Here is an 18,948-nt window from a genome sequence, read left to right as displayed (position 1 = left end):
AATCATTGCTCATGATTAATTTTTGGCATAATGGTCTATCTTAAAGTTATATATATTTTACTTATTGAAATTAAGATTTATATTTTAACCTTTTCACAGTGAATTCTACAGAAATACAGATAAATTGTTAAAAATAATTATATAATTATATTTCATATTTTAAATTTAATTTTATTATGCACAATGAAATTATTAAAATTTATTGGTTTTGAATAATTAAAATTATGCTTTCTGTAATATTAGAATTAATAAAAGAATAATTATTTTTAAATTTATATATTTTGAATTCCTTGTAATTTTTTTATACTGTTAAAAGGTTAATAGTAAAATAGAAACAAATCTATTACAAACTCTCTCTTTTCATATTTATCATTGTCAATAAGATATCACAATATTTATACATCAATAAAGTATTAAAAATGTAGACAAATTATATTATTAAAAAACAATAAGAATAGAAAAATTGAAATAACTATCTCATATGATCATTATAAATAATAGTTTTACATAATTAAGTTTTATGCTTATTTTATGCTAATTACTTAATATGTGATCATTGAAACTATTTATATTATATAAGATATGTAACGTATAAGTAAATAGTAATATTACTAATGTATTTAAAGTATAACTATAAATTGTAAAAAAAAATATATTTGCCTCATTTGGATACATATAGAAAAAAATGTATAATAATAAATACACTTGATTACATGTGTGATTATATATATATATATATATTTTCTTTTTTTTTTTTTTTAATACAAGTTTTATCAGAATAATTATAATCCAGTAGCAGATTTATTACTTATAACTTTCTTTTTTTCCTTTGATTTTCCATCCTTGGATCCAGCTACTTTATCACATTCACACCAAGGTGTAATCATTTTATCACACATTAGGGAAATATTAAGAACAGTTAATGGAGTATTCTCAATAGTCATTGTAATTGTACCTAATATTTTATAAGAAACGTTATTTAAACCAGTTTGACGATCTCGTTTTCTAGTAACTTCGCGTTGATTATAACATTTTATCATATCTCGTTTCCTATGATTTCTATCATGTATATGTCTAAAATAAATAATAATTATATAATAGTTAATTTAAATATTCATATTAATATTTAATGCATATATAAATTGTATATAGATATGCATCTTACTTGAATGTATTATGTGTTCCAGTAGATATATTTTGTGGTCTTATAACACTTAGACCAGCTTCTTTTAATCTAACATAGAATTCATCATCTTCAAGACCCCATCCCCAGTATTTATTAGACATTCCATTTACTTGTATAAAATGCTCTCTGTAAAAATATTTTTCTTGTTTACAGTAATTTATATATATATTTTAGTATTTTATAAAAATAATTGTTATAATAAGTACCTTTTAATAAGTAATATTCCACCAACAAAAGTTGAATAATGATATCTAGGATGTAATTCTGGAGATGATACATGGAAAGGACCCTTATTTGGGAAAGAGTATAATAATTCATCATTTATTGGCAACAAATCTACATCATGTATAGCTATGTAATCAAATTCCTTATTAATTTCAAGAAAACCTACATTTATAAGAGAGGCTCGATTAAATCTAAATCTATCAATCTATAAAATTAAAAAGAATGTTATTATTATATTTAAATAATAATTAAATTTATCAATAATTATATCAAAATATACCTGATTAAGTACAAATATATGATAATCTATATTTTGTTTATCTAAAAATTGTTTTATATGAGGAGCAAATATTAATAATTCTTCAAAGCGATCTCGAAATGGCACAAGTATAGCTAAACGATGTAATGATTTTTTATAAACTTTCACAGCATTATTATGCTGTTTATGATTATATTGATTTGATTGAGTAACTATTTCACATTTGCATTCATCTAAAATTATAAAATTTTAAAATATTATTTTATATTAAAATATTGTTAAATATTTCATAATTCATTTTTAAAATTATAAACTTACCAATACTCATAGGTGCAATACTTATCAGACATGAAATAATGAATGTGATTAAAATACAAGCAAATATATATTTAAATTTTATATTCTTCCAAACTATTTCCATACCGAATAATAAATTAAGTAAAATATCTTAAATTTCAAAACACATAAGATATTCATTGAACAGTCTTAAAAAAGATTTATTATTATAGTAATTAATAAAATATTAATTTTTTTATTCTTTATCTTATTTACAATAGAGTATAAATAAAATTAATATAAATTGAATTGCAATTTACATATTTGAAAATTATCGTTGCATCGATTTATTAAATGTGATTTTTGATATCACACTCAGTTATTGAACAATTGTAACTTATAAAAGTTTGTTCTTACATACTTTTTTATAGATTATTAAATAAATTTGACAGTCAATCTTTATTTAATACCATTTTTCTTTGTTTGCAGTAGATTCATTAGTTATTAAATCGAAGAGATATTTTTTATATAAAATATATATATTTTTTATTTGATCACATTCATAATTATGACACGTATTTAAATTTGTTTCGTACATCATTGTATATTCAATGTTGCTCTATTGAATGAACAAATAAGATTTATGCTGACACTAATAATAATTACGTATATTATAAAACAAATTATATCATTTATATAGATACACACAAGACACGATATCGTTGCGAGTTTGCAACGACATGACAGTCGGAACGATCGTGTGCATTGTATCATTAGAAATATAAATCTCTCGAATCACAATAGCAGGATCGTAATATTACATCATTAATTTTATGTATCAGATTTAACTTTTAATTATGTAGTGTTTAGTACATACTTTGATATATATGTTTAATATTTAATATTTAAAATGAAAAAAAAAAAATATTATCTATTACATGGTTTAGAAAAAAAATGAAAAGTTTTATTATTGAAAATCTTAAATAACAGATTTATTTTTGTTTTTGAATTCTTTTGAATTTCAAACAAATAATCTTTTTAAACTTGTAATAACTTAATTTATTTAAAAATAATTAAAATAATGATAATTATTATTATTATTTAAAATTAATTTATAACTTTAAGAAATATTATAATAAATTAAATTATGATTTATACAACATATAAACAACCAAATTTATTAAATTTTAGTAAACTTTTTAATATGTTATATTTATTCTATTGTTTTGAAGAATTAATATATATAAAAAAAATATTTTTACATTAAATATTAGTTAATTAACATTTTATTTCTAAATCATCAAATAACAATATTTTAATATTGTTTTTAATTAATAAATAAAATGTTTTATAAAAAACGAATAAATTACAAGTAAAATTTAAAATATTCAAAAAATTTATGATAAATTTATTATTAGTTTTATGACATTATATTACATACATTACAATGATATATATTAAAATAAATATAGAAATATAAATATATTAATTTCTATAATCAATATATTTTTCTAATTATATTAATATAATTATATTATCATTAATAATTGTTTTTTAAACAATATAAATAAATATATGAAGAATGAGAATAAAAATAAAGAAAGAAAATATAAAAATTTATATATATGAATCATTGATTTTTAACTTAATTTAAAATGAATGATAGTTACAATTACATATTTTACAATATATTTATTTAGCGGTATCAATGAATAATATATATATAGGATAGTATGATACTATAGTATGTTTTTAAAGTGCAGAGTGATGTTGATGGGTGATGGGAGTGGTCTTTGTAACAATTAATTTTTAGATGAAAAAATAATTAAAATGCTATCCAAAAATTGTATAAATCTAACTTTAATATTTTTCAGTTTATTTTATCGATTTATATATGGTATAAAAGTTATTTTTGTTTTTAAATACTTTAATTGTGTTAAACTAACTATTATTTTCTTTATTAACCTTTTATATTCGAGTGTGTTTTAAAATTATATATATATTCTAATAACTAATATAATTAAAGAAAATTGATTGTAACTGAATAATAATCTAGTTTAAATCTACTTATAGGACAGAATCTTAACAATACTATTACATGGTGTACAATATCCCAAGCTGAACAAGATAAGTGCAATGCATTTTCAAAGGCTGTTGATCGTGAAAAAATATATTTTCATTATAATTATAGAAACATTTCTGTGCAATGCAAACAAGCATCAAATAAAGAAGAATGCATGACTATATTGGATCAAGAAAAAGCACAAATAACAACTTTAGATCCTGGTGAAACTTTTATAGCAGGACGCTATCATAGTTTAATCCCATTTATGCAAGAAATATATGAAAATGGTCTGAATTATCATTATGCAGTAGCAGTTATTAAAAAAGGATCTTTATCAGATGTTCAGAGTTTACATGACTTAAGGGGTAAAAAAGCTTGTTTTGCTGGTCTTGGAATGCTTGCTGGTTGGGTTATTCCAATTTATACTGTAAATATAACTTGTTTTATTATATTTTTATATAATATATATTTGATTAAATAAATAATTCTTTTTATATAGCTTATGAAACAAGGTGGATTAGAAGTTGTTGATTGTAATAATCATGTTAAATCTGCAATTAAATACTTTGGACCCAGTTGTGCTGTAAATTCATTAATAGATAAATATAATCCATTAGGTATGATAAAAAGTAATATAATAATTATTTAGATATAAGAAAAAATAGATTTTGAGTTTGAATTATATTTTTAAAATTAATATTTTAACAACTTTTTATAAATAATTGCATTTGGCCTTAGTTTCCAAGATATTCATAATATTATTTCATTAAATTCTATCTATATGTGTGCATTCAAATATGTAACTGTTTCTTATTTTATTTTATTGCATTGTAGATTCTTTATTGTTTATACAATATACAAAAGATGAGGCTGAAATTTTTAATATTTAAAAATAAAATTTGCATGTATTTATATGAAACATAATAAAATACATATGTGTAGAAGAAATTTTTTTTAAACAAATTTTTAAGGAAATAAAATCAATCCTTAAAATTTCAATATTTTTTTATGTTTTGAATATGATTTTACCTGAAAATTTGTTATAATTAAATTCTGAATATTTTATAATTTAAAATTTTTATCCAATTTTATTAATATTATTTTAAAGTTATCATATTTAAGAAAATAAAAACATATTTTTCTTAAAATATATAATATTTTATCAGAAGAAGAATTACTTTACATATAATTTATTACTATATATTCTCTATATTTTCAATATTCACTAAAATTTTTATTAAATTTAGGAAATTATTCAAAATTTTGATGATATACTTTAAATTTATTAAAATTGGTAAAGTGTATTTTAATTAAGATTATTATTAATAATATATTGTGTTATTAATATTATTTTATAAACCTTCTATATATGTATTTTATTATAGCAGTTCTAAATTTTAGGTGATAATTCGGATCAGTTATGTAAATTATGTATTGGAAAAATACCTGGAGGAAGATGTACAATGTTGGATCCTTATGCAGGATATGAAGGAGCATTTAGATGTTTAGTAGAAGTAGGAGAAATTGCATTTTTACAACATACAACTGTAGATGAAATGACATCAACATCATTTGATTTTAGTATGTCTTTAATTAAAATAATTTATTCTATTATCATCATTAAAATAAATTAGAATATTAAAAAATAATGTTAATTTTTTTTAAGATTCTGTAAAGAAAGAACAGTTTGAATTGCTTTGTCGAGATGGTACTCGTAAAGCAATTGATGAATATGAATATTGTAATTGGGGTATAGTTCCATCGCGTGCTATAGTTACATCATCTGCTACAAAAGTTCAAACCCGTCGATTATATCAAAAGTTTTTAGAAGAAGCAGTCAAAGTATTGGGGAAAAATAATACAAATACAATTGATTTTTATAATAATCATTTCGAAAACCGATCTAATTTTAATAATAGATTTGGTGAAAAAAATTTTAACAGAAGTGAATATGTTAATACAAATGAATATACTACAGAGAATTTTGAAAATCGTAATGGATATGAAAAAAGTTATGATGAAAATAACTTGTATGCATGGGAAAGAACAGAACCAACAAACATACAGCCAATAGAAACTTTCAATTTATTTGAATCAGCACCTACATTTGGAATGCATCATAATTTAATGTTTTCTGTAAATATATTTTTTAAATATTATTATTTTTTTTTAATTTTTCATTTTATATAAATTGTGTAATTTTAGGATGTAGCACGGGATTTTGTTTCATTACCTGAAAAAGATCAAATGTATACTGGTTACTTAGGCAAATCTTTAGATCCAATATTAGAAATGCGCCGTTGTTCTGTTAACAAAATGACATTATGTATTACATCTGATCAAGAAATGGAGAAATGTATAAAAATGAAGGTAATTTAATAAATAATATATATATATATATATATATATTATTTATTTACAACATATTAATGTATTTGTGTATCTTTGATCGATTTTATAAGTTAAAATAAATATAGAAATATAAAAAATTGATATATAAAAATATCAATTAAGACTTATTTATTATATATAACTTATAAACAATTTAAATTTCTGTTAGATGAAATAAAATAGAAATAAAACGAGCCACTTTATTTTTGTTATATTATCGCACTTTGTTATCTCATTTTATTTAACGCAATTTTTAATTGCTTATAACTTAATAAATTAATAATGCTTGAAAACTTAATAAGCTTTAATTGATATTTTCATTTTACATTATCTTTTTTATTTGTTTATTTATTATCTATATATTATATATTATAAATTATATATATAATATAATTATTAATATATAATATAATATAATTATTTTTATATTAGATAGCATTAAAAGCACAATTATTGAAGCCAGAATTAAATTGTCATAAAGGTCATAGTCAAATTCATTGTATGCAGGCTATTCAAAGTGGGTATGTATATATATTTCAAACATTGAAAAAAAATTTATCAAAAATATTCAACATTAATCGATTATTTTATAAAAAAGAAATTTATTTTATTATAAATTATTTTTCTTTTCTAGAATCGCCGATGTAGCAGTATTAGATACTAGTGACGTATATACTGCTGGTTTACGCTTTGATTTAATTCCGTTTATATCTGAAGTTTACAATTTACCTACCCCAGAATATTATGTAGTTGCAGTGGCAAAAGAAGAGGACGATAATACGGATTTAACTTATCTTAAAAATAAATATACTTGTCATACAGGAATAAATACAGCAGCAGGTTGGGTATATCCATTAGCATATCTTATTTCTAATACTTGGATCAGAGGCTACGGATGTGATTCAGTTCGTGCTGCTGCAGAATATTTTAGTAAATCTTGTGTTCCGGGTGCACTTAGTACTGAATACAATACAGGTAATTATAATTTTTAAATTATTTTTTTTAATTAGTTTTGATTACAAATTCATCGAAATTATATGTTACAGGAGTACCATATGATAATATGTGTGACTTGTGCCATGGTGCAAGTTTCCGCTACTGTCGCAGAGATGCGTCTGAAGATTATTTTGGATATACCGGTGCCTTTAGATGTTTAGTTGAAGGCGGTGGAGATGTAGCGTTTGTAAAACATACGACAGTTGCGGAAAATACTGATGGAAAACGACGAGAAATGTGGGCACGTAATACTTTTACAAAAGATTTTGAACTACTTTGTCCAGATGGTACTCGTCGACCGACAACCGATTATAAACATTGCAATTTAGGGAAAGTCGCAGCCAATGCAATAGTTACTCGTGGTGGATATTATGGTTATAATGAAACACAAATAAATGCTTATATAAATTTATTTATTTATGCCCAACAATTTTATGGTAGAAAAGAACAAGACGAATTTAGTTTTAGTATGTTTTACAGTCCGCCACCTTACAGTGATTTGATTTTCCAAGATGCTACGCAGCAATTGGTGGTAATACCACCAGAAAAAAGAGAATTTAGTGCGTATTTAGGTCCAGATTTTATGAGAGCTAGAAGAATCGTAGATTGTAGAGCTGGTGCATCAGCTATAAGACATTCAATATTATTTACGATAGTTATGATTATACTTACTTATATATTTAGTAGATAAAAGATTCGATAATTTTTTTTGAACAAATGAATCTTTGTTGAATATAATATAAATATGTGCATTTGATGAAAAAGAAAAAATTTTAGAAGATTTAGCTATATTTAGTGCCTTAATCTTTGTATGAAATACGTTCACAAATTAATTATATTTTTTGTACTTTATATACAGATACATTGTTAACTAAGTAAATATAGTAATGTAGTAAATAGTTTTCCATAATATTTATATTATCATTTTGCGAATTCAAGACTAAGATATAATATTCCGTCCTTTTTCGATATTTTATAAGATAAGATTTTACTGCATGTAATAAATGTCGTTCATTAATGTTATCGTCATTATGCCGTCCATTAATATTTTTATACTTATTGAAGAATAAAGTAAATTTATAATGTCTTACTTATCTTACTTACTATCTTTTCATTTTATCCAAAATTATATGAATTTTATATTTCGTAATTCTTTATACAGATGTGTAATTTTTAATCCTTCATTTTCGATATGTTTTTTCTTATTTCATATTTTTGCAATTTGTCAGTTCTCTAAGTCTCTTTTTTACTATTATAATTAATAAATATTATAATTAATCTGAAACTTACTAGTTAATAAAAGTAATATATAAAAGTTAAAAATAAGGACCTAAAGAAAATAATCGAACACCTATTTTCTTCGGTAATATAATTGGAGATGAATCTTTTAATGTTAAATTTATCATAGAATTTCCTGATTTGTGTGCTCCTTTAAATTTCTTCGTTTTTAAAGTTTTATGTGGATAAGTGATAATTTTCTGATTTGATGAAATAGATTTTTTTATAGCATTATATTTCCTGATAGAACAGTTTGCCTTAATGTTGCCAAACAATTAAATTAATAAATTGTAGAATAGTTTTTAAAACTAAAAGTAATAAAAACGAAAAATAATAAAGCTTACATTGGAGAGATGTCTCTTATGTTGCAGTTCATGTTTCATGGATTTAGGTTGTGCTAAGATATCGATACGTCTCATATTTCTTACAGATTTCCGTTTTTTTTTATGTCTCTAAAAATAAATATAATATCTTATGTATTATTAATTTTCAAGTTTTTCTTACTTTAGGAAAGATAAATATTTTAGAAAAATACTTTAAGAAAATAAAAGAAGATTTATTGATTAAAATAATACGAGTAATAAAAATAAAGCGTTTCATTTTACTTTTTTTATCTTTTTGTCTTGTAAGGAATTGTCGATATTTTCTAGAATATTTGTACTTTTTACTTTTCTAGGAGCACACCAATAAGTTTTTCGTTTATTACGAGGCTTTTTGATGACAGATTTTTCCGTTATTTTATCTCTATTATATAAAGAAATTTTATCAATAAAAATGACAAAAATAGAAAAATAGAAAAAATGAAAAATATATTTACTCCGTTTTGAACATCTTACAACAATAATTTAAAAGATTAATTTCACAATAAAATAGATTTTGTTCACAGTTACTGATCTATTACCGAAAAGAATTGAAGTTTGCAATTATCTTATTTTACGATCACTTCACTGTCACATATCATATTTAAAATAAAGTTTTCAAAATCTTCTGTCTTATCATTAATCTAATTTACTTTAAAATTTTCTATTGTCATATTTCAAGCATTGCAAATCTTGAATTAAATAATAATTTAACGATCAAATGAACGATATGAACACGGATGCCTGTCAAGACAATGTACCAAGATATGAAAAATTAGCAAAGCCTAAAAAAAGAATAGATAAAGTCAATAATTACAACGCTTTCAATGTAAGTAATTAAAAATTATACTATCTAAAGGGATTTAGATAGAGCGCAAGTCTTTTAATTCGATCAATATTTTAGGTAAAACGTGGTGCTTTGTCGTATCAAATTACAGATTCGTTAAACAAATTAGCTCAACCTAAACGAAAACCAAATGTGTCCAATACGTCTAATTTCAGCGCGAAAAGTTCTCCAACTACAGGTAATGTAACGGGGAGAGCTCTCCAAGCTATCACTTTCACTTTTTATGGAATTTTTATATAAGAATTATCGCGTAAGAAAGATTTGTTAAAAAAAAAAAGTGAGCGTAATTTTTGGAGAGCTGGTCCGTAAGCATGAAACCATTTCAATATATCGGGTGGAAAATAACGAACGTCAACATCTTTCGTTATGCAATCATTCAATTATGGAATTATTCGTAGTGAAGCAAGGACATCACAAATTGATAAATAGCAGCGAACAATCGAAGGATGCACAAGAGTCAAAGAAGAAAAAATTTTTATTAGACACTTATGCCCGTATTACCGCAGCCAGAAATAAAGGATGCTCGAAACGTTTGCACGAACTTGCAAAACCAAAAAATTATATAAATATAAATCACAATGGGACTTACGAAGATTTTGAAAATTACTTTCAAACGATTAACAAATATAACACGAAATTGCCATTTTTAAAGAAAAAATAAATAGAATTATAAATTTGATCATGTAATGTAAAATAAATAAATATCAATAAACACTTTGACACTTCTAATTTCTAGTTTTTATTCAACATGAATATTTACATCGATGGAAAACAAACGAACGCTTATTTCTTTTTTTTTTAAATCTTGTAAACTTAATTCACATACAACACAAATATAAATAAATAAATAAATAAATAAATAAATAAAAAAATGAACAAAATGAAATAGTGATATTGAAAATGGATAATTTAACATAACAGTGAATACAATAAAAAATACAATAAAAAATGTTACCGTAACATATCTTGATTAATATTCATAATCTTCATCCGATAAATCGAAAAAACTATTTAACCTGCAATCAAATAACAATAGAAATATTTGTTAGCAGTAGAAATGTTTGTCTCTTATCCTCTTTTTGAATTTAATCTTGTGAAGATAATTAATCAAATTTACTATTTATATATATATATATTTATATACATATATACAGATCGGAAAATAACTCTGAAAAATGCCTCCAAGAATGAAACCTCCAAAACCTGCAAGAGAAGCAGCACCCCCAAAAAGACCAAGGGAAACGGCTCCTAGACCAGTTAGTAGAGCTAGAAAAGTAAATAAAACAAAACATAAAGTAAAGTAAGGAAATTTCTTCTATATCAATGTTTATTAAAAATTATTTTAATTAGATATACAAATGAATATATAATAGGATGTTCAATATATTATTACAAGCTACATCTTTATCTTTTCAATATATATTTTACGGAAAATAAATATAAAAAATTGTCACAAATAATTTAATATGCTTCGATAGATCTTTCTTGAATTTTTTCGTTTTGGTCTCTAGAATTGAAGCAAAAGTATTATATCAACATCCTATATACGATTTAAAAAATATATATATATATATATATATATATATAAATCCTGTATATATAAATGATTTTTAGAAAAGTTAGGACTAAATTAAAATTGAAAGGATGGCTAGCGACACCGGCTGATTGGACACGTTTCGATGCCTGGGCAAAGATCAAAGCGAAACCGAAGAAGTTGCCGGAACTCGAACCTATAGTTTAGTACACTTGAACTGTATTATTTTAACTGTATTATTACACTTCCAACATTATTTTCATGCACTTCAAACGTGAAACCGTTAAAAACCGTTTTTCAGGTTAGAGTGTCGAAACCGTTATCCCAGTTGAAAAAACGGATCAAAACGTTGGCCAAACCTCGCGAGACGGTCGATATGAGCGTTCACTGTAAATTGGATCTTACCATCTCGAAAGCTGCGTTGCAAGCCGTTCCATCTAAGAGGACGATATTATTGGCGCTGCCCAATATAAAATTATGCGATTTCGGTCGGATTTATTATCAAGTTTCGCCGGCAGCGTTAAAATACGAGGCGACCGAGAGAATCCTTCAGCTCAGTAAACCTCGTCTCTATCTACCCGAGGAGTGTAAGCCTTCGAAATTGTCGTTGTGCGAGAAACGAGTACTCGACGAGGAAAGATTGAGGAAGTTGGCTTTGGCGAAAAAATTGATCGATTGTCCCCAACAGTTGACCAAAGAGGAGATGGAAGAGCTTTTCACACCTCATGGTATAATGAGAAGCGCGCTCACTTATAAAGTTTGTTTTTCCTCCGATTAAAATTCCTTTTTTCTCCCCCCTCCCTCCAATTCGAACGAGGAACCATGAATTTTGTTTTGATTTCTTTCGAATACGTATAGATCACACCTTGGATGAGCTTTCTAGCTTTGCCGTCGTACAAGATGATAAAGGGGAGGAAGGACCCGTTGGCGAAAACTTGGAAGAAATTGTTGATCAACAAGAAAGAGGAGAGAGGTAAAGAGGCCTTGGCCGAGTACAAAAAGAAGAAGCAGGAGGAAAGGAGGAAAGAGAGGAAACGGAAGCCCGAGGAACCCGAGGAGATAAAGAAGCCACCGGATGTCAAAAAGAGGAAGAGAGAGGATAAGATTGAGCCGAAGAAAGTAGAGAAGGAGAAAGTAGAGGAGAAAGAGGTTAGAGAAAAAAAGAAGAGAGAGAAGATTAAGGCGAAAGAGGAGAGGAAAGACATTAAAAAGAGGAAGAAAGAAGAAAAGGCTAAGATGAAGAGGGAAAAGAAGGAAAAGAAGGAAAAAGAAAAGAAGGAAAAGGAAAAGAAGGAAAAGGAAAAGAAGGAAAAGGAAAAGAAGGAAAAGGAAAAGAAGAAAAAGGAAGAGAAGAAAGATAAAAGGGAAAAAAAGAAAAAAGAAAAGGAAAAAGAAAAAGAGGAAACCGAGGAAGAGAAGGCTAAAAGAAGAAAAATCGAGAAAAATGCTTGGAGATATTCGCCTCATCCGTGCAAAGATGATCCATTTCGTATCAAGAAAACAGCTTTGAAAGGCAAATGTATGCTATAAAATTATATAACGTAAACTGTAACATATATATATATATATATATATACTTTTTAATTCGTTTCAGCATCTCCACGTACGGATACTTTGTCGAAGCCAAGAATTCGTAAATGTACGTCTCTTAAAGCTAAACCTTTCGCTGTAAAAAAGGCTGCTTTATCCGCCACACCTTCTGGAAGAGTCGAATCTTTGGCTAAACCAAGGGAACCCTTAAGTCCTGTCGAGAAAAAACCACCGCGAGAGAAAGACAAATATGGAAGACCAATATTTGAAATGCCTGTACGATAATTTATGATACAAACTCGAATCTAAATTTTTCTTTTAACTTGTTAAATGCATTTGTCGACTTTTGTTTGCAGGTTTACGGAAAAGTGTTACCGAAAACGAAACCGTACAAGATGGGCGAATGTCCAGACGACAAAGAAAAGAAGAAACCCGTTATCAAAAAACGTCCGATTGATCCAATTGCTTACGCATCAAGCATCGATCCTTGTATCGAGCCGGAATTGGCGAAAAAGCAAAAGATTGAAAGGAAAAGAGCCGAGAAAATAGCGAAAAAGAAGAAGATAATAAGAAAGGAAAAACCGAAGAAAAAATTAAAAAAGCCTCCCGAAAAGGTAGAAGATAAAAAAGATAAAAAGGACGAACCAAAAGTAAAAGAAATAGAGCCGATAAAGGAGGAGGAGAAAGAGACGGTGGAAAAGGAGGAAGAGGAGGAGGAGAAAGAGACGGTGGAAAAGGAGGAAGAGAAGGAGGAGGAGGAATAAGAAATGAAAATAAGAAATTTAAATAATTTAGAATATAAATCATTCGAATCCATGTCCAATCATTGATATGAAAAAAAGAAATTATAAGTATTTATAATAGAAAAAGAAAAAAAAAAAAGAAAAAAAGAAATAAAAAGAAAATAAAGAAGAAAAGCATTTAATGGTATATAAAATTTTTGCAGTTTCTTTTTGCATATATATTTGTTTTACAAATGCAATGATGTGTGATTTCAAATTGTAAATACAACAAAAATATGTTTATCATAGAATTCTTAAAAATATTGACGTTACTATTCTTACATATCTTCTTCTGATATATATACGAATGTACGTAACTTTATAACAACACGATATGTATATATAGAAAAATAAAGTTTACAATAAATAAGGAAAATTGGTTTGTAACTATAGTTATTATCGTACTAATTAGAAATATTTAACGATTACACATTGTTGCAATTTGCAATATTTTTTTTTCTTTTGTTACATTACAATTTGTTAACATTATCTATCTAAAAATTTTACTTGTATCGATTTAATTACGAAATATACATAAATGAATTCGTTATTTCGAATATTGCCATTGTTTAGTTTATTGTGAAAGCATCAAATATATTAACATAATTATGTATGTATATACTTATTTATTTTTCAATTTTTTTCGGTTTTGAAAAAACATTCTATTTTACATTTTTATCACCTTCATTTTTCCATTATATACTTATATTTATACTGATGATGAATTACCGAGTAGAATTTTACACGAAAAAATAAATCGAAAATAGAGTAAAATTCTTTCTCGAGTTTTCGAGTAAATTAAGTTTGAAGTACAAGTAAAAAATGTAGAATAAAGTTTTATTCTTCTTTTTTTTTTAAATTAATGAATTTAGTTCTTTCTCTATGTATAGCTAAATAAATTTTTCTTTTTCTATCATTTTTTATTCCTTATTCTTTTTCTCATTATTTGATTTTTCTACTACTCTTTTTATCTCATATTCTGTCTGTTTCTATGCAATCTTCCAATAAGTGCTTCAAGATATCCTATTTTCATCCAATATTATTATTATTTTCTTTCATATTATTGAATAAGATGATTAATGTATCGTTTTTTTTTTCCTCGAATCAATATAATATTTCTTTCCTCATTACGATATTCAGTGTTTGTTGAACATTTGCTACGTAAACAACTTAGCTTATTGATTTAAAAAAAAAAGATAAAAAAAATTAATTTTTATCGATGAATCGATGAATAAATACTCGTGAAAAAGAAAACAATTGTCGCGTGACGAAATGAGGATATCGTGCGTAATCGCGTTTTATATCATTAGCATCGGTAACATTCTATATTGTTCTATATCCGCATATCCGGAAGCGACACCGCCAATTGGAAAAATCCGCGGCTCCATTTTGACTTCAAGGCTTGGAAAAAAGATTTATTCCTTCCGCGGTGTGAGATATGCCGAACCTCCCACAGAACGACGTCGTTTTCAGGTGAATTTTTCTCATTTTTCCTCCTCGATTATAATTCTATTAATTCTGGAAAGATACTCGGCGCATGGACATTTGTCAAACTTATCGTCAACCTTCAACCATGGGAACTTCTTATGTTTCCTTTTATTACACGAATATTTATGGGTGGAAGATTCATTTGGTTGGGAATAATTCTAGCAATTTTCCCACAGATTGCTACGCCACTGGCAGATTGGAACGATGTTTACGATGCTTCGAACGAAGGTCCAGGATGTCCAAATTTGGATCGAACGAATTTCAAATTCGAGGATTGTTTGCGTTTAAATGTGTATACTGGAAAAGTTATGTTTTTGTTATCTTCATATCTAAATTATTACATATTAATTAAGCAAGATATATATACGCGCAATTATAAGCTTTTATTTTTCAACATTATCGTCTTCATTATTAGTATTTGAATTATGTAAATTTTATACACGTGTTCTATTTTTTTGAAACATTAATTATAATAATAGAACATCATAGTCTGAATAACAAGATATTCAAAACAAAATAACACGTATGCTAAATAATTTTCCATGTGATACTATACTATTTACTCTATACAGATTATATTTAATTCTTTAATTAAATATAATTCGAAAAAAAAATTGTAGATGTCGCCATCTGTCACGTTTCTAAAATATATGATCGTTACAGCTTCCATCAAAAGACGAGAATGTGACAAGGCCGGTATTAGTATTTTTTCATCCGGGCGGATTTTATTTCTTCTCCGGTCAAAGTTACCTGTTTGGTCCTCAATATTTATTAGATCATGATATCGTTTTGGTCACCGTGAATTTTCGTCTCGGTTCATTAGGTATAATCTCAACATCTAGAAAATACAAATGGAAAATTAAACTTTAAACTTTAAACTTACTCGTTTCAAATATAATATTCACTCAGGTTTCATAAGTACGGGGGACTCACACGCTCCAGGGAATCTAGGTTTGAAAGATCAGGTGTTGGCGTTACGTTGGGTTCGAAGGAACATCGCTGCTTTCGGAGGGAATCCAAACTCCGTCACCATTAGCGGTTGCAGCGTTGGAGGTTTGAGCGTCTGGCTGCACATGGTGTCGCCCATGTCGAAGGATCTGTTCCACAGAGCCATTGTGATGAGTGGATCGCTTTTAAACGCGGAACCTTTCCCGACTCAGCAAATCGATCTCGCGAGGAAACAAGCGAAACTTTTAAATTGTCCCAGCGACAATTCCGAAGATATGTTGACGTGTCTGAGATCGAGACCAGTTGCCAACTTTACCGACACCATGAGCGAATTTTTCGTTGGTTTACGAACGAACTTTTTTTTGTCTCTTTATTCAGCTTTGATTCAAATTTGGAAATAGAAAATTCTGTTCGTCCTTCTAGGAATGGAACAAAGATCCAATTCTGATCTGGAAACCTGTCGTGGAACCGAATATTCCCGGGGTAGAAAGATTTCTACCGGCTCAACCGGTCGAGCTTATAAGGCGAGGAAAGTTCCACAAAGTTCCAGCCATATTTGGAATAACGAGGGACGAATTCGGGGGAGTGGTTGTCGGTAGATCGAGCGATTTTTTAATATAATTTGATAAAAAAGATTTATTTACATTGTGATATTGTCTTGCATCGTTCTTTCCAGCGTTTGAGAATAACACAAGGGCGGGGAACGATATGTATCGCGATATGAACGAGAATTGGTATCGAATTGCACCGATTAGTTTTATGTACGAGCGTAATACGTCACGATCGCAACGAATCAGCGAGGAACTGCGAAAATTTTACTTCGAAGAGGAGGCAATCGATTCTGCTCGCAGAGATGGTCTTGCGCGTGTAAATGAATTAATTAAAAATAATAATAATAATAATAATAATCTATTCATCACATCATCTATTGATCATCGATAACCGATTATTGATTTGTAGATCTACGAGGACAGTATAATCAAATTTCCTCAATATCGTGGGGCAAAATTGATAGCTGAAAACTCTCCAGCTCCCGTGTATTTCTACATGTTTACTTATCAAGGACGTTTCAGCTTCTCCATGTGGAATTCTACGACGCCGTATGGTAAGCTCGCTTAGACCAGTTTTCTGATCGTCTTTCTATCTATTGTTTCTAATTCTAGGTGTCGAGCATCAAGACGATTTGCAATATCTGTTTTACATGGAAAAGATCTTTCCATATTTCCACGAATTCACGCCTGAAAAGCGGATGGTGGAATTGTACACGTCTATGTGGGCGAGCTTCATGGAAAATGGTGAACCTGTTCCAAATAATAACGAGGCGTTTAAAGGCGTAACGTGGGACAGGTTCGTGCAGAACAATTATCTGGAGATCAACTTGAATTCTAGTATGAAAACTGGTTTATACTCCGATAGAATGAAGAAATGGGAAAACCTATTCCCATTATCTTTAATGTCAGAGGTTTCGAGGAAATAAATCCGTATTCGCGGATTTTTTTTCTTTTTGCATCTTATACTGTTAATACTATTCTGTTAGCATTGAACATTGAAAGATATACAGAATATCATATCGAAATCATGGTACAAGGAATAAGAACGATCATTTGTTCGTTTAAAGTTTCGTTTTCGAGTAAATCAAGTTTGAAAATAAATTGAATCAGTGAAAATTAATTTTTAAACGAAAAAAAAATTATTCTATGAATCTTGTTCATTTTCAAACTTGAACTTTTATTTTAAACTTATTTTAAACTTTGGAAGCTTTTAATGAAAAAAAAACTTTTTCTTTTCTTCCCAATCAAAATCTATTGCTAACTTTACCAAGTTAATGAGTTTTTTTATAAATTTATGATTAAATAAAATTATTCCTTTTCATCGATTCGAAAGATTGAAATGTTCATCATTATTTAGCTACGTTTGATCCTTGCAACTGGATATTTCTCTGTATATTTTTGTTTTATAATTTTTTATACGTTTCCAAGTATGTAAAGATATCCAAAGAATGGACGTATAAATTGAAAAATGAGAAATAGATGAAAGTAGTTGATCGATTGTTTGCATAACGATTAATAAACATTACAATTCTTTCATAGCACGGTATTTTAAATACACGATACAAAAATTAACGATAATCTATAACACGATATTTTTGTTTAATAAACATCGTTGATAAATTTGGAGAATCTTCGCATGGAATGGATATTTCCATTAAATTTTTGTCGATATATCCGATTTTTGATTATATTCACATTAATTTGTATTAATTATAAATTTCGATACTAGTTAATCGTGTTTTAGAAGAGTTGACTATACAAATATTTATCAGTATACTTCAAAATATTTTCTTTTGTTTAAAAATGTTAAAGATTTGAATCACAAAAGAAAAAAAAATACTTTAATATGATAATTTCACGTGTATATCAACAATTTTTTATCGGAATATGTTTATAGATATTAATATATTTATAGATTTTCTTAATATTTTTTATACCACTTAAATTATCATTATTATATTTGTAATACGCTGATAAAATGAAATAACAAACGAGTGTTTATGTTATTCTTACATAAATTAATCAATATATACATTAATCGATCGACTTTTATTTCCCAATGAAAAATATATGTATCTTTATGATTTTGAACGTGATCTTCTTTAAACGGCAAATAAAGAACGTTCTTGTGCAAGAATATAAGAGATAATATTCCTTCCTTAAAGGTAATTGGATTTCCCCACTTATTTTCCTCGTAGCGCTCTTATAAATTCCTCGATTTTGCCATTACGTC

General features: G+C 26.7%; 6 protein-coding genes across 7 annotated transcripts; 4 read left to right on the top strand and 2 right to left on the bottom strand.

Annotated features, from left to right (window-relative positions):
- Positions 1-634: 634 nt before the first annotated feature.
- Positions 635-2,915, bottom strand: beta4GalT7 (beta-1,4-galactosyltransferase 7). Its single transcript, XM_003695280.4, has 5 exons — positions 1,989-2,915; positions 1,692-1,903; positions 1,393-1,616; positions 1,166-1,312; positions 635-1,074 (listed from the first exon to the last, which is right to left on the bottom strand). Exons 1-5 carry the CDS (start codon positions 2,089-2,091, stop codon positions 783-785), a joined length of 978 nt encoding a protein of 325 aa, XP_003695328.1. The 5' UTR covers positions 2,092-2,915; the 3' UTR covers positions 635-782.
- A 772-nt stretch (positions 2,916-3,687) lies between these two features.
- Positions 3,688-8,497, top strand: Tsf2 (transferrin 2). The gene is made up of 9 exons (XM_003695279.4): positions 3,688-3,843; positions 4,020-4,438; positions 4,511-4,628; positions 5,413-5,592; positions 5,678-6,147; positions 6,217-6,381; positions 6,835-6,923; positions 7,037-7,377; positions 7,449-8,497. The coding sequence occupies exons 1-9, from the start codon at positions 3,777-3,779 to the stop codon at positions 8,087-8,089; spliced, it is 2,490 nt and encodes an 829-aa protein (XP_003695327.2). The 5' UTR covers positions 3,688-3,776; the 3' UTR covers positions 8,090-8,497.
- LOC105735961 (uncharacterized) lies at positions 7,795-9,820 on the bottom strand. Of its 2 annotated transcripts, none has more exons than XM_086903060.1 (7): positions 9,494-9,820; positions 9,282-9,420; positions 9,021-9,128; positions 8,729-8,933; positions 8,499-8,647; positions 8,071-8,389; positions 7,795-7,988 (listed from the first exon to the last, which is right to left on the bottom strand). In XM_086903060.1, exons 1-5 carry the CDS (start codon positions 9,505-9,507, stop codon positions 8,601-8,603), a joined length of 513 nt encoding a protein of 170 aa, XP_086759186.1. In that variant the 5' UTR covers positions 9,508-9,820; the 3' UTR covers positions 7,795-7,988; positions 8,071-8,389; positions 8,499-8,600. The 2 variants fall into 2 exon arrangements, with proteins under 2 accessions (XP_086759186.1, XP_086759185.1); XM_086903059.1 differs by having other exon boundaries at positions 8,503-8,647.
- LOC100866162 (uncharacterized) lies at positions 9,583-10,611 on the top strand. Its single transcript, XM_003695282.3, has 3 exons — positions 9,583-9,864; positions 9,940-10,060; positions 10,281-10,611. Exons 1-3 carry the CDS (start codon positions 9,757-9,759, stop codon positions 10,541-10,543), a joined length of 492 nt encoding a protein of 163 aa, XP_003695330.1. The 5' UTR covers positions 9,583-9,756; the 3' UTR covers positions 10,544-10,611.
- A 29-nt stretch (positions 10,612-10,640) lies between these two features.
- On the top strand, positions 10,641-14,104 carry LOC105735950 (uncharacterized). Its single transcript, XM_086903055.1, has 7 exons — positions 10,641-10,941; positions 11,037-11,182; positions 11,497-11,617; positions 11,718-12,173; positions 12,275-12,935; positions 13,011-13,222; positions 13,303-14,104. Exons 2-7 carry the CDS (start codon positions 11,058-11,060, stop codon positions 13,708-13,710), a joined length of 1,983 nt encoding a protein of 660 aa, XP_086759181.1. The 5' UTR covers positions 10,641-10,941; positions 11,037-11,057; the 3' UTR covers positions 13,711-14,104.
- Positions 14,105-14,957: 853 nt separating this feature from the next.
- On the top strand, positions 14,958-18,753 carry LOC100873051 (esterase E4-like). The gene is made up of 8 exons (XM_012488730.3): positions 14,958-15,201; positions 15,393-15,521; positions 15,880-16,039; positions 16,126-16,502; positions 16,588-16,759; positions 16,841-17,031; positions 17,125-17,269; positions 17,328-18,753. The coding sequence occupies exons 1-8, from the start codon at positions 15,001-15,003 to the stop codon at positions 17,639-17,641; spliced, it is 1,689 nt and encodes a 562-aa protein (XP_012344184.2). The 5' UTR covers positions 14,958-15,000; the 3' UTR covers positions 17,642-18,753.
- Positions 18,754-18,948: the final 195 nt, after the last annotated feature.

This window comes from Apis florea, unplaced genomic scaffold (genome assembly GCF_048593485.1).
Source record: "Apis florea isolate Af1SG1 unplaced genomic scaffold, ASM4859348v1 contig_2274_pilon, whole genome shotgun sequence".
NCBI classification, from domain to species: domain Eukaryota; kingdom Metazoa; phylum Arthropoda; class Insecta; order Hymenoptera; family Apidae; genus Apis; species Apis florea.
This window is presented reverse-complemented; position numbering and strand designations above follow the sequence as displayed.

Coding starts and splice junctions, on each gene's coding strand:
- LOC100866162 (XM_003695282.3), top strand. CDS start 9,757: ATGAACGATATGAACACGGATGCCTGTCAAGACAATGTACCAAGATAT. Junction 9,865..9,939: donor ATAATTACAACGCTTTCAAT/GTAAGTAATTAA, acceptor TCAATATTTTAG/GTAAAACGTGGTGCTTTGTC. Junction 10,061..10,280: donor GAAAAGTTCTCCAACTACAG/GTAATGTAACGG, acceptor AATTATTCGTAG/TGAAGCAAGGACATCACAAA.
- LOC100873051 (XM_012488730.3), top strand. CDS start 15,001: ATGAGGATATCGTGCGTAATCGCGTTTTATATCATTAGCATCGGTAAC. Junction 16,040..16,125: donor TTTTCGTCTCGGTTCATTAG/GTATAATCTCAA, acceptor ATATTCACTCAG/GTTTCATAAGTACGGGGGAC. Junction 16,503..16,587: donor ACACCATGAGCGAATTTTTC/GTTGGTTTACGA, acceptor TCGTCCTTCTAG/GAATGGAACAAAGATCCAAT.
- beta4GalT7 (XM_003695280.4), bottom strand. CDS start 2,091: ATGGAAATAGTTTGGAAGAATATAAAATTTAAATATATATTTGCTTGT. Junction 1,617..1,691: donor ATATATTTGTACTTAATCAG/GTATATTTTGAT, acceptor TTAATTTTATAG/ATTGATAGATTTAGATTTAA. Junction 1,075..1,165: donor GGAACACATAATACATTCAA/GTAAGATGCATA, acceptor TATTTATTTTAG/ACATATACATGATAGAAATC.
- LOC105735950 (XM_086903055.1), top strand. CDS start 11,058: ATGCCTCCAAGAATGAAACCTCCAAAACCTGCAAGAGAAGCAGCACCC. Junction 11,183..11,496: donor AAAACAAAACATAAAGTAAA/GTAAGGAAATTT, acceptor AATGATTTTTAG/AAAAGTTAGGACTAAATTAA. Junction 11,618..11,717: donor TGCCGGAACTCGAACCTATA/GTTTAGTACACT, acceptor ACCGTTTTTCAG/GTTAGAGTGTCGAAACCGTT.
- LOC105735961 (XM_086903060.1), bottom strand. Junction 9,129..9,281: donor AAGACAAAAAGATAAAAAAA/GTAAAATGAAAC, acceptor ATTTATTTTTAG/AGACATAAAAAAAAACGGAA. Junction 8,648..8,728: donor TGTTCGATTATTTTCTTTAG/GTCCTTATTTTT, acceptor TAATTATAATAG/TAAAAAAGAGACTTAGAGAA.
- Tsf2 (XM_003695279.4), top strand. CDS start 3,777: ATGCTATCCAAAAATTGTATAAATCTAACTTTAATATTTTTCAGTTTA. Junction 3,844..4,019: donor ATTTTATCGATTTATATATG/GTATAAAAGTTA, acceptor ATCTACTTATAG/GACAGAATCTTAACAATACT. Junction 6,148..6,216: donor ATCATAATTTAATGTTTTCT/GTAAATATATTT, acceptor GTGTAATTTTAG/GATGTAGCACGGGATTTTGT.